The sequence below is a fragment of the Pezoporus flaviventris genome, unplaced genomic scaffold (assembly GCF_033815535.1).
Source record: "Pezoporus flaviventris isolate CSIRO_AGI_PZ_B2104156 unplaced genomic scaffold, CSIRO_AGI_Pfla_v1 ptg000054l, whole genome shotgun sequence".
Lineage (NCBI taxonomy): Eukaryota > Metazoa > Chordata > Aves > Psittaciformes > Psittacidae > Pezoporus > Pezoporus flaviventris.
In genome coordinates, this window is record NW_026892602.1 from 1,012,976 (window position 1) to 1,027,717 (window position 14,742).

At 45.7% G+C, this 14,742-nt stretch overlaps 1 protein-coding gene across 1 annotated transcript in view; it reads right to left on the reverse strand.

The window, feature by feature from the left end:
• The window catches only part of CFDP1 (craniofacial development protein 1), a 66,335-nt gene that overhangs the window by 42,792 nt on the left and 8,801 nt on the right, over positions 1 to 14,742 (reverse strand). The window contains exon 5 of the mRNA XM_061468934.1: positions 3,538 to 3,642. Coding sequence (XP_061324918.1) covers positions 3,538 to 3,642 — 105 coding nt within the window. The remainder of the gene's footprint in view (positions 1 to 3,537; positions 3,643 to 14,742) is intronic.

A 14,742-nucleotide genomic window follows, 5' to 3' on the forward strand; every position in this document is an offset into this window, starting at 1 on the left:
GCTTGGGTCTTTGCAAGTATTTCTCAGGCTGGAGCTCAACCCTGCCGTTGTGTCTCAAGTCACATAAGCACAAGTACATGCACACAGTCATTCTGCTCTAAGCTGCATGGAGGATTTCATTTGCTTTAACATCCTCTGAATATGAAATGGTGGCTGCAAAACAGGATTACTAGCACAGAGGACGATCGACCCAGCTTGCAGGTCCCGCCTGGCCCAGGGAGGGGGCATAAAGCAGCTCCTAGAACACCAGTGATGCCCACAGAGCTAACTGACCCCTGCATCAGGTCATGCACTTACAGCCAGGAGATACTCTTGCTGACCCCAAAAGGCCCTGGAGCAACACAAGGATAGGAAACAAGCCCTAAAACAGACAGGCAAGAAGGCTTAGCGGGGTGAGTGGAGGGCTTCTTTTGAATGCCAGGAGCTTTCCACCTGATTTTTGGTGACAGCAAATTAGAAGAGGTCAGTGAATCCCCTCATCCCACCCAATACCCCTAACAGCATCAGCAACAGCCTAACACAACCCAAGAGCATTACAGAAACACAAATGGAACACAGCATCAGCCTCAAACCCCTCCAACAAACTGACACCCACTGCTGACAAACCGCTGCCTAGCTGGATGTCACGGGGGACACGATGGGAATAATGGGAAGGCTGGGAAACTATTGCATCCCTGGGAACCAAGGGCTTCCGACCTTTCTAGCAAAGCCTGCTGAAAGAACTGGGTGGGTTGTTTTGTACTCCTGGCTTTAATTACAGCCAAGTGTTTAAGTTATTCTCCTCCAACCACCCCCGTGTCCCTCACAAGCACAAATCTAGCTTTTTATAGCACATCCGGTATGGATGTTAAACACATTCAGGAAATGCACTCTCAAACCCAAACATCTCTTCCCCTGGACCACTTGTGCTGCAAGGGTTTTTAATGTGGAGATGTGAAGCCGGATGTTTGGTTTTGTGATGGCTACCTTCCTGGATTACTTCTGTCTGTTTAGAGAAGGAAAATTAAATAAATGCATGGTAGGCTGGCTGCATCCAGAAATAATGCAAGCTGCCTGCAAGGTGAAGAAAGAAAAGCCAGATGGAGAGGCCACTCCAAACTGCTTGAATGCCCTGCACACAGGGCAAGGCTTTCTTCTTTTCTCTTTTTCCTTTTTAAATAGCTGACAAAGCTCCTCAGGGCTGACAATGGCTCACAGCACAGTGGGTGTCCAGAGGCACATCTAGGATTTCGAATCACAGGTTTTTCACTGCCTTCTGTTGATACTGCCCCAGACTGGGTCTTATCCTGTAATGTACAAGGGAGAAATGCACCCTCTTCCCCAAAACTTCTATTTTAAGGGGCACCAGCAAAGAGCCATCAGGCTACACCAAGTTCTGTCAGTCCTCTGGTGCTGCTCAGACTTGTCACTAAAGTTTGTGGCTGTTCACTCCACAGGGGCAGGGCTTGGACAATAGCTGACTCTAAGTCTACAACCTGACCTTTGTAATTTTTGTAACACAAGGGGACTTGCTTATGGCTTTAAGAAACACTGCAAGCCTATTAGTAATTCTCTCACCTGAAAATACCCTGGCTGACTTACCAGCTGGAAGCACCCTCCTAAGTCCAAAGGCAAGCATATTTGCTGGCAGCCTAAGGAATCAGTCTTGGATACCACTCCAAGGTAGAAAACTCTCACACCAGAAGGCACACACTGGTCAGTCTGCCCCACATGGTCTCCTGCTGAACCCTCAAGACCACTGGGCTGTTCCGCATGTTAATCAAAACGTGACTGCTACACTTCAGCTGTAGTATCACTTCACAAACCCAGGACACTCTGCAGCAAGTTAGGAGATGGAAGACACGTGGGGCTGCACTGCATCAGGGTTTGCTGCTCTGAAAGAAGGTAAGACAAACAAGCCCAGGGCATTTTTCCCCTCCCCTCACTGCAGCCAGGCCACCTCACGTTCTGAGCAAGCAACTGTCAGTAGGACATCACACATCAGCAAACTGAACAACCACCTAATTGAGCTGCCTCCAAAATAATCACACTGGAGGAAAGTTAGAGTCTTTGAACTCGTTATTTCTTATATTGATTTTTATTCCATTTTTTCCATATTTGACATGGATTCTTCACTTCAGATACCTGCAGCATTAACTCAGAATGGGCTCTAGCTATTTCTCCTGAGCAACTAGATCTCCAGCACAAGCAGCCATGCACCTTGGTAATGACTAGTGGTGCAGGCCCACTGGCCAGTCACCTCCTCCTCCGGGCCAGTAAGATACAGGAGGAAACCTTGATCTCAGACAGTAGGAAGGTGACCAGCCCATGGGGCTTTCCCAGTGGGCGACCAAATGCACCTGCACTCAGAGCAGCAGGGCATTTGCTGGGGGAACTGGAAGGCAGGTCTGAAGGGATGGGACCGTCAGCAGTATGCACAGCAAGGAAGTGCCCCTGCTTCAGCTGACACCCAAACCCCTTTTGTGCCCACCCAGACTGAATAAAGAGTGCCAGTCCAGGTCAAGGCAAGTTTTCCAGCACAAAACCACGTAACACAACACTTAGGTTACAATTAATGCACTCTGCAGGGACAAACCCTTGTGCAGCATGAACAGCAGCAAGACAAATATGCTCATCTACGCACTCATTCATCTCAGGGAACAGCAGCTGTCAAGTCACACACACACTTACTATGCTTTCATTGCCCTGATCTAACTACAAGCTATGCAACACTTGGCTGGAAAAATGAGTGACAATCCAGCTGCAGCAACTGAGTAACAGCATATCTTGGGGAAAGGCAGCCTGAACTCCCACTGGAGAATTGCTCTTCAGCAGATGGGAAAAACAATGTATTTATTTGATGGGTGTTGTTTCTATGTGACCAAATCATATGCAGCTTGTCCTTATAAATATAAAAAATAAAAATAAAAATGAATATAAATGACTTAAAAATCACTGCTGGAACATAGAAGCATCTCCTCTATTCCTGAGAAGCAGGTGATCTCCCAAGCTCATCAAGAATCACAGAGAGGCAGGTCAGATGCTCAGGGGACCTGACTTCTTTGTATCTTTGACAAGCATGACAGTCTCAGAATTAGGTGTTAGAGCTTGAACAAAGTGACAAATCCACATTGAAATTATATTAGAGAACATGGAAAAGGAAATCTCACATTCAAATGCTCCCAGAAAGTTTATAAGAAGCCACAGTCCAGCCTGTCATGGCTTTTTATGGTCCCAAGAAGCACCTGTCAAAGGAACTGCAGACAATCCCATGCATGTTCCTTGGCTACCTGCAGTTTCATCAGGCTGCTCAAGACATTCAAAACAGTATTTCCTTATTAGGAAGAGTGATTTATGAGGATTGAGAAATTCAAGCCTGGACATACAAAGTGAGTCATGGGCACTCACGAGTTGCTTCCCCCACTTCCCTACCCCCCAGTTGAAATCCTGTAGAAAACAATTACCCCTTAGCTTAAATACCACACAGCCTTTACTGTATGCTGAGTGCTGTCTTGCTCACTAAGGGTCTGTATCTGGGCAGAGAAATCACATACTTACCCAGACACTGTTGGGAGGGAAGTCGGAGCTGCTGACGGCCATTTCTCTTGCTGCTTCAGAAAAGCTTTAGCTTCTTTTGAGGTTGAGTCCACTTCTTTAGTCACTCTGTTGGAGGTAAAGCAGACAAACCAGAGGATAAGGAAGAGCTGTACTCACAACAGGAAAAACAAAGACCCAAGGAAACACAGAAGAGAGGTGCAGAAGTCCCCACACCATCTCCATCAGCTTTAGGCTGAAGAACAAGCATCTTGTTAAGATTTCATGCCAGTGACAAACCCTCTATAATTATGGCAGAAAAAAGGAAAAGAGTAGCTAATTAGAGCTGAGGGAGGAAGGGATTTTCTTTTTTTTTTTCAAACAAACAGGAATGTTTGTTCATTCAAGCAGGTCTGTCTCACTAGCAGCTACTAAATGCTTTGCTCAGGTCACTGGGGGCAATTCCAGGCTCTTAATTGGGCTCTTGATTTCCTCATTTGTGGGTCAGTGAGGCAGCTCTTATGCCACAGCTGTTCTGCCACCCACATCTCACAGGCTTGGCAACATCTGCATCCCAAAACAGAGCACAGAAACTGGCTCCAGGCATGTGGAATGGGAGGAAAAGTTCTGACAAGGCGGAATGCAGAAATTTGCTCTCAGTTTCTACTTAATTTTTGTTTGAGGCCCTGAGGGTGCAAAATACTGAACTTTAAAAAATACAGCACCCACAGCAGGGAATGTATTATAAACATGAGAACGAATCTCTAGAAAACACACTCAGTAATTAATAGTTAGAAAATGCCAGCTACCTTAGCCCCTTATTTACAATCACCTGCCTCCAGTGACACACTTTTCACACTCTCAGCAGCTCTTAATGAGGTTGTCCTGGTTTCCCAAGCTAATAATTTTGCTCCCTTGCTCCTTGATCCTCGTTAGTCACAGCATCTGCCCTGGTTACAACTCAGGCTAATAGCTGCTTGCCTCCTACCCACCAACCCAACACTGCAGCTTCCATGTGGGAACTGGCTGATGGACATGGAAAAACCCAAGGAGCTGCAGACCCAGCAGGGTTACTGCTGGGTTGGGCTTCAAGGGAAGCACTGTGGAGCTGTTTGTTAAGCCTGGAGGCACTGATGCCCTGAAATCCCACTTGCACACAACTAGTGCACCCATGTCCCCATCCTGACAACATGTGAAGGAGCTGTTAGAGAAGGGAAATCATTTCTCCTTCTCTGCAGACCGCAAATTTGGTGGAAAAGGCATGTTCAGAAATAAGAATGAGTTCTTGTGCTGTACACCTCCTTCTTTGCCTGGTCCTGCCAGCGCAGATTAATCCCATTTCCCCCTGCACTGTCACATGACTTTCAAACTAGCAGCAGCCAAGGGGAAAGAGACAAATCCATGTTATGAATATTTAGAAGTGGGTGTTGATCAGATTGAAAAGAGGTGGGAAACGGGGAAAAACAGTTTGGGAAGAAACAAAAGCCTTGCTACAGCACTGTCCTAATTTAGGACATTCCAAACACACCATTATGGAATCATAGACTGGTTTGGGTTGGAAAGGACCTTAAGATCATCCAGCTCCAACTCAATGCCATGGACAGGAATGCCTCATACTGGACCAGTCTGCTCCAGGTCCTGGCCTGGCCTTGAACACTGCTAGGGATGAGGCAGCCACAGCTTCCCTGGGCAGCCTGTGCCAGTGCCTCACCATCCTCACTGGGAAGAACTTCTTCCTTACACCTAACCTGAACTTCCCCTGTTTCAGTTTAAAGCCACTCCCCCTTTTCTTATCACTACAGTCCCTGATGAAGAATCCCTCTCCATCATCTTTGTAGGCCCCCTTCAGATACTGGAAGGCTGCTATGAGGTCTCCACGCAGCTTTCCCTTCTCCAGGCTGAACAGCCCCTGCTTTCTCAGCCTGTCTTCATACAGGAGGTGCTCAAGCCATCTGATCATCCTCATGGCCTCCTTCGGACTTGCTCCAACAGCTCCATGTCCTTCTTATGCTAGGATATCAGAACTGCACACAGTGCTCAGCAACAGCAGTCACACACCAAAGGTTACTGTACATCCAGTTTCCTTCAACAGAATGAACTTGGTGTCTCTGTGCTGCAATCAGCCAGAATGCCCCACAGAGCTCCCCCAGGCACAAGTGCCATGTTCCCATGAATACAGTCACACAGTCTATTTAATATCAAACACAGCAGCCAAAGAGCTGGTGCCATGTCCTGCCCAGCTGCGGAGCAGCACCATTTCTCATGTACTTCGCCATGTTGGTTTCTGGCACGGCCGCCCCTCTCCTCATCACCCCCTGCACTCTTGTGCCACTGGAAGCATGCAAAGAGCACATGAGCAGTCATGAGAAACATCAGGCAGACCCTAAGCACACAGGAATTTGAGAGGCACAGCATAGTAACCACACACCTGGAAAAAACCCTCTACACTGGCCTCAATACAGCCACAGGACCTGCTCCTGGGTTAGATCCCAGCCGAACCCTGCACAATTCTGGGACTTGAAGAGCATAAGACCAAGAGGAGGGATTGGGAAAGGAAGCAGAAGTCAGAGAAAGCACACCGTATCACCAACTCTGCTCCCACAAGCCTACAGGAATTGGGAAATTAAATAGCTTAACAGGGTCTGGACAGGCACAATCCCAGGACAGATGGGTCTTGGAACAACCTGGTCTAGTGGAAGGTGTCCCTAACCATGGCAGGGAGTTGGAACTGGATGAGCTTTAAGGTCCCTTCCAACCCAAACCAGTCTGGGATTCTATAAATGGGCAGCAAGTCTTCAAAGCTTGTGGCAGAACTTGGATGTTAACCTCATGAGTACTTTCAGCCTCCTTCACCAACGGAGAGACAAAACTGGCCAATGTCTGTCCTACTAGTTGAGGTAAAAGAAGACACCAAGCTATGATGCACATGAAAAACGGCTCCAGGGATTTGCCAGCCTGCAGTCTGACAGAATTAGCATGCTGCTGGTTGGACCAGCACAGCTCTTGGAGCAGGAAAATGCTCAATCCCAGAAAATGTGAGAAGGTAGAAACCTCTACTTGCTGAAGCCCCTCAACATGATGCATAGCCCTTCAATGACAGACACTTCCGCTTTGATGCTTGTGTGCTCCACCACCTCAGGGTACCAGCAGCAATGGCTGGGCACAGTATGTAACTCCCTTTTTGATCCCTTTGGCCTATCAGCAGCTGCTTTAGAATGTATTTTTGAAGTTGTCCACTGTAGAAACTCAGCTGCAAAGCTGCAGGCAACCTGTTCCTACAGGACTGGCCAGCTAGGGACAAAGGAATGCATGATAAATGTAATTAAAAGTGACCTTTCAAGGCAATTTCACCATAAGATCCACTTATATCCTCATAGACTGAAACCAAAGCAGCTCTGAGGCTGGTGTGATGCCAGCAGCAACTCGTGAACCACTCCACAGGACTGACAAAATAAAGAATATTAAAGGGCTTTACAAGGTTTTAATTCAGGTTATGCACATTCCAACCTTTTCCAGATCCCAGGCCAAGAAGGGGAAAAAAAAAAAAAAAAATCCTCTGGTCTGCATTATTGTGGGAGACAATAACTCTCCATGTAGAAACCAAAACATTTCTTGCTCTTCATGGGGAGAAATGAGAGCCATTAATCCAGCTGGAAGAAATCACAATCATTACTAAGGAAAATTACAAGACCTTTCACTTTTAAATACTTGATAAATAACTATTTGCCTGACTGTTTACTGGGATGCTATTCACATATTGTAATCCAGGAATAAACATGGAAATAAGTATATTGTCAGGAACAAAATAAGTAGCTACTGTCTTGCCCACTTGTAGACCCCGTAATTCACACACAAAACCGCTCACTCTCATCACTTTCCCATAAAGATTTCATTATATTGCTATGCTACTAAATTGCATAATAAGACTTCCAGAACACAGAAGAGTTATTAATTTTTCTGGACTATGCTGGAGCCTGGTACACTGACAATGCTACTGTAGAAGATGCTGTGCAACTGTAAAATAGAAAGGTCTCCCATATATAAAGTTATTATAAGGAAAACATGCTGGAAACGAGATCACTAAGTCTCTCTGATACTTACAGGTGTCCTCCTAACTTAGGACGCTTCATCTCTGAACCAAGCTCAAAGTGGTACCCAAGCATTTCAGCACACTCAAACCCACCCATCCTGCTGTTCTGGTCCCCAGGTACGGATACATTACTTCTAACTTCCACTCAAGAACTTGTCACCCTTCCCTTCACCTTTTCCAACTGAAATGCTGTGATTTATATGCACGGAAAAGGCCCCAGTCATGCAGGCTGGGCACCAAGGCACGTGAAGAAAACCCACAGGCTGTCCCAAGAGTCATTCCATACAGCATACACAGTACTGAACTGTAGCACCCTAGTTTAGGAAGTGCTTGATCTGTTCCCAGAAGTCTGCATAGCCACCTAAGTAGCTACATGGAAGGAGGAATACAGGCTAAAATGAGCACCCCGTTCACATAGCTCTATCTAATCTACAGAAGGGGGTTAAACCCAAATTTTCATGCTTTGGTTCAGTGGCACAGCAAGCCTGATACACGAGCTTGTCTCCTGTGCTCTGGTCATACAGTGGGTGCAAAGTTACCAGGCGTGAAGGGGGTCCCAATTTTACACATCATACCATTCCTGCTCCCATGGCACACGCAGCACCAGCATCCCAGGACTCACCCCAGTGCAGTGGTCAGGTGCCTCTGCTCTAGCACAGCTGAACCCAATCCTGTCTGCAAGAAACTGAGCTAGCATAAGGGATGCCAAGGGTGCAGTGTCAGGAAAGCACCTGGCTCAGCAGTGAGGTGCCCTGCAAGCCCTTCCAGAAGCGCATCAGCATGGAGGAGAAAAGGAAGCAGTGTCTTTGAGGCAGGACAGGGAAAGCTGGAAAAGACAAACAGCCACATAGGGAGGGCTTGCAGGCTTCTGTCCACAGACTGCTGTGTAATAGCAACCTTGTGCATCCCAAATGCCAAAATCCCTCCAACTTACACCCATGCAGCTCAACACAACTGCATTCTCCTCAAAATGCCTGATGCACATCAGGCTGAGGAAGCACATGCTGGTATTGTGGTATAAGGGGACTTGGAGCTGACAAGATAGTTAGGATCCCTAATTGCAGCGATACAAAGGTACCATCTCTTCTGACCATGCTGAGAAAGGGAAAGCAAGAGTGGAAGCTCTGGAAAATGCCAGCTCTTTTCTAGTTGTACTCAGAACACACAGTCCCCACTTGGGAAACCTGCCTCAGTTTAGACCTGACACAATTATAAGACTTTTCACATGATCTTAATGTTGTTAGCTCTGGGGAGTCACAGACCAAGGTGGGGGGGGAAATGAGGCTAATTATCTTTTTTTTTTTCTTTTTCCCAGTATTCCCCATCTGTGTCTAGCCTCATTAAATAGTCCTCCAGCCTTCTTGAATGATCACTTGAGGTGCAAGCAAAACTCTTCTACAGTTGTTGGTAAAAAAAACCCTAATCCCTTCCGAGCCAAGAGGAATATTTTGTCTGAGTATTTTTTTGGCGGACTCCTGTGCTTGAGCTGCTATGTCCTGGGTACCTTCTACAGACAGACCATAGAATCACAGACTGGTTGGAAGGGACCTTAAAGCTCACCCCATTCCAACTCCCTGCCATGGACAGGAACACCTACCTCTAGACCCAATTGCTCCAAGCCCTGTCCAACCCGGCCTTGAATACTTGCAGGTGCCTGTAAGAGCCTGAAGCCACAGAGTTCACTTGTTCAGCACCTTCCAGGAGAGAATTAAGTCCCTGCACAACTCAACCTTCAGGCTACACCTGCCTGCCCACTGGGTATGTATTTATTTTATGCTGGATTGCCTGGTGCAAAGCAAACAGAGCTAAAATTAATAGGTCCCAGCACTTTTTTTATTTCAAAGTAAAAGATATGTTTTCTCCCTTTCAGAAAAAAACACACCATTCTCCAAAGCTTCAAACCAGGTGGGAGAAGTTGTTCCCTGGGAAACTGAGCCTATTCCCTGAAGCAACACCAGCAAGACCTGGGTGGAGCGACTGATAATTCTGTGGGCTGCTTATCAGCACAGAAGCTGCTGGCTGGTTTTTAAACAGAAACCAATCTGATCAGAGATCTCCTGACACCAGGTGAAGGCCATGCTGCTGCCTGGTGCTGCTCCTCACAGTGAGTGCGTGCTCTGTCCAAGCAGCCAGCCCAGGCTGCATCTCAAACCAATTCATCTGAGAACAGAGATGAACGATATTTTAACATCAATAATGCATAAAAAGTACTTTTTGACATCCACATCCTGACCTCGTAAGCCTTGAAGGGAGCAACCGCTCTTCCATCATCTCCTGCGTGACAGACTCTGCGACAGATGTAAAGAAAACAGATGGACAGTGGTGCCACCTGAGATGCTGACCAAGCTGTCAGGCCCCATTTGGGCTTCTGCTTGCTGCTTCTGCAACCACCTCTCTAAATCCAAGGGGAAGTAGCACTGCAGTTACTGAGCTTCCACCGGGCCTTGCAATAGGTAGAGCACAACAAACATGGCTCTCTGGAGTAGATGACTCATGGCCAGGGCACAAGGCTTCACCTCCCTGTTGACTGGAGGTAATCCACCCCAGTTTTACATCTCTCCAAGCACTTGGTCTCTGCTTGCCTCTCTGGATAACTATTCCCTCAGCCAGCCCCATCAGACTGCCTCAAAATCCTGCCATGCATTTAGCTTTTCTGGCATCCCATAATTTTTATTTGTACCTCCCAAAAGACTTAACTTCAAATTATGGAACACACCCCTGAGTTGAGCAATCCATGTGAACAAATGTAGCTGCTGTATGTGTGAGCATGACAATGCTCTGACCCTGGTAACTATGACTTGCAAGTACACCAAACACAAGATAGATCCCTGCAGCCCCACTGCTAAAAATCAATGCAATATTCGCATAATGCATCTCTCCTCTTGCTGAAGGAAGGAGTATTAGAGAGTCAGAAGTACAAAATACGCTTACAGCTACGAACATGGACACAAAGGTTACACAAACCACAACAGGAGCCAACACACATTACAAAGCAGAAATATCCCCATGGGGAAAATCCCAGACTAAGTTTCACTTGGTTTGTAAAGTGTTAATGAGATAGTAAGACAGCAAACAGCTTTGCCTTCCCTTCAGGCTAACACAGAAATCCTCTTGCTTCAGAACCTCTTAGTTAACAGGAATGAAAAAAAAAAAAAAAAATCCATCTTGCAAGCTCCACTTTGCATCCCAGGAAACCCGAAGCCCAAGGGCAGTAAACCAGCTCTGCCAGCATCTCACCAGACATCAAAGGCCCTTTCTGAGCCTGGAGCTGTTAGAAATGACACAGCAGCTTGGAACCCAGGAAAACAGGGCAAGCAGCAAAATGCTGGGACTGGATCTGAGGCCCCTGCGATGAAGTCATGAACAGAGGGACAAAAATTCCCCTTCAGCAAAAGAACCCCCAAGAGACCTAAACAGGTCATAACCGCCTTCTGTTTCCAGATTTTTAGAAGTCAGGGAATTGCCGAGAGCCAGGTACAGAAATGCCTCCTCCCTCAGGGTGGGATTTTTACTTATATATTTCCATATTAACTACACATTATATATTTCCATATTACTATACATTATATATTTTCATATTAACTACACACCCTGCAGGCAGAAAGCACTTGGAAGAACATGAAGATGGGAGAATGCAGCTGACCATTCAGTTCCCAATGCTCATGCATCCCCCAGAAACCACATGTTTGAAAGACCTATAAATGCCCAAGTTAATCTGGAGGCCAAGCCACCATTTTGGAGATGCTTTGAGACCCCTCCCACCTCTGGGGATCCCAGCTGAGCATTCTTTTCCATCATACTGATTACCAGCAAAAATGAACAAATGAAACCAGCACACACCAGTTATTTCCTTAAAAGCATCAAGCAGTATTAGAAGCATAAGATGACTTTCAGGTGAACATCTGCTCCACCACTTTGGGGTTTTCAAAAGCATGGTAATAAAGGAACACAACAGGAGTCAGCATGTTGATGAATGCCAGATAATGAACTGGATGAAGCTGGCACTACTGTGTAACACTTTGCAAGTCACAGCCTCTCTGTGCTTCAGTTTCCCCCTCTAAGCAGAAGCCTCATCTGCACAGCTACTAATGAAGATCCTGAATAGAAGCTGTTCATTAGACCATTCCCCTTCTCAAAGCATATTAAGCAAACAGTAACATGATTTACTTTAGGAGTAAATGCTCTGGCTTAGAGTTCTGGCTAGGTTTGCCACTCTGTTTACAAAGTTTCCATTTCTGCAGCTGCTTCTGACAAAGGCAAATGCCTTGTGGGTGAACCAGCAGACAACACCGCTCCTGCTCACACTTAATGACTTCATCCCTGAGCCACCGGTGTGCCAATCAGCCTTGTACAGCATTAGGATTCTCCAGGGAAATCTGAAGCATCAAGGAACGGATGCACACAGAGGAAAGGTTATCAAAACATGCCCCCAAGACCTTTTCATGTTTCAGCATCTTTTGAAAGGTAACATTCACCTACTGGCTTCCAAAAAAAGCCAAAACCAACCAATCACAAAAAAAAAAAACAATAGCTGGTTTTTAATAGTTGGTTTTAAATTGGAAAATGCCAATATAAGCTGTGGATAACTGAGGCATGCTCTGACTTCCAAGAGTAACAACAGTTTAAGGACAGGAACAGGGTGAAGCCTTCATTCCATTATGCCAAAATCTGCATTTTGTTGCTTGTTTGTAGAAAAGCAACCAGTTGCTTTTAGAATGCCACCCATAAACAGCTGTTGCGGTGATACTCCATGCAATGCAGGGGGGGTTGATTTGTCTTATGGTCCCAGGGCACCTAATCCCCAGGCTCCTAATGCTCAGACTGAATTTCTGGAAAAACCTTAAAAACCAAGGTTTTTTGCACTGTGAGAGTCTCACATCACTGGAAAATGGCTAGAATCCATTTCTCTAGAACCTCTTAGTCCAGGAGGGCTGAGAATAAACCCTAGATGAACATCCAGCACCACTGTCACCAACATGAAACAAAAGTCCTCAGAGAGGCTAGGCTTTGGAGTGGCTTTTCAAGGGGCTACTGAAATTCATTTGCCTTTTCCTAATACTCCCTTGCTACTGTAGCCAAAGCACACCAAAATACAAGCAGTTTCTTCCTCTGCCCCTATTAGTTCAGTTAACTGTCATCCCTATCTAAGCTGCAACACCCATCTACCTCACCTAGTGGAAGTTGTGTATCACTTGCTTATCCACCTGGAAAAAAGGCAGGGCTTTGCATATATAAGGCTTTGGAATACAGATCCTGGTAATGCTCACTTGCCTGATCACTCATACATGAGCAATACAGCACAGGCTTTTGCAAAAAAAAACAACCAAACAAAAAAAAAACACAACCCATGTATGGAACACATCACACACAGATCAGCCTTGATCTGACATGTGCCACACTACCTAAAACCTCAGTGAAAGAAAAGATGCACACCCAAACTACTTATTTTCCTCATGATTTTAAAAGCAACTGTCCTTCACTCAGCATTGCACAAAGCCCCATGAGCACAAAACAAATGACCAAGATTCACACCCAGCAAGAAGTGTGAGCATGCTGCCAACCCCTTCCTATTATTCATCCTCTGAGTTTCCTGGAAAGCGTTACAAAGTAAGGAGAGTTAACCGTATTACATGTTCTCAATGCTAATTAACCAAGTACATCTGACTGAGCCATGCTGAGACCGGAGAGCAAGAACACAGACAGACAATTACACATTTCTAAAATTGCTCTCTGTGCCAGCTCTAAATCCCCAGACCTGTAGCAGTGAATTCCCTGCTCTTTTTACCCCTTTCCCCTTGAAACATATTAACTCCATCGGCCTCTCCCCACTCTGGCTTGATGCTTGCCAGGAAGAAGCAGAAGCAGCAGCTTCTGTCTTTCCAAGACAGTTAACCTTAACTGTCTTGAAAGTAAAGTCTCCCAAACTACTTGGCTTACACCCCCTTTATTTCCCAACTTTGTCATATTTGGCTGGTCTCAGCTGTCACACAAGGAGCAGAGAGGATACCACAGCCACTGAGAAGGAAATCAGAGGCTGAACAAGTACTTTGGAAAGCTCAGGCTGTTCTCAGATGTCTGATCTACTTCTCCTGATGCCATTTCCACCTACTCTCTCCTAAAAATGGCTGGAATCCAACAGGTTGAAGCTCAGAAGAGGACCACTTCTGAGGGTTTCTGGGGTTAGAAACATTGAACAGTCTAGAACACAGATACCTATTCAACAAGCATATAGATGAGCTAAGGTTAAAAAAAGAAAACCAGTATTTCAGTAATGAGAGGCAGCATCAAGAAATCCCCAAGAAGCGGCATCGTACAACTGCAGAACACTGAATCATAACCCCAGCACTGCTGCACACAGATAAGCAGTTCTTGTCCTGAGGGAATAGATCAGCCCTTAACCAGCTCTGCACAGCTCTCTAGAGTAGCTCACGAAGGTGAAGAGTCCAGCAGCACAGCTTACGCCACAGACTGGGCTCAGACCTCACCACTCCACTCAACCAGGCCTAAGCTAAAGGATACGTTGACCTTGATGACTTTGTGGGACACCAGAAACCCCAAACTTTGGCCACAGCCTGTAGCCCTGCCCACATAATTCCCGTTGTCAATATTATTTCTGTACAAAGGATATCTGTACTATTGACTGAGAAAGGGCTTTTATTAGCACAGGAAAGCCTCCTGACAAGAACCTGCCCCTCAGCCACTTCACCTTTGCTTCTCCTGCTCAAAAAATCATGAATTTCACCACCAAAACACACCAATCCAATTTAAGGTCCTAAAGTTCCAACTTCAGAACAATATCCTCTGAATAATGTTTTTTTCTTTATTCCCTGAGGTAGGCTGAAAACATGTGAAGCAGCAACACAGAATGAGTAAGGAGTTTGTGTTTTGTTTTGTTGTTTGTTTTTTTTTCCCAGGCACATCCCAGATGTTAACCATTTACAAATAGTAATGGATGAAAATCAGATTCTCTTTCACCCCACACTTCAACTGTGGCAGATGAAATATAAACTGAAATCACTGGGGTTTTTACTGGCTCAGGTTAATATAATAACTATTTGGTTATTAATCAGATACTTTATGTATCTCTTTAAAAGCTTTGTATTTTGCCTCTATGATGCAACAGCTGCACTATGAACCAT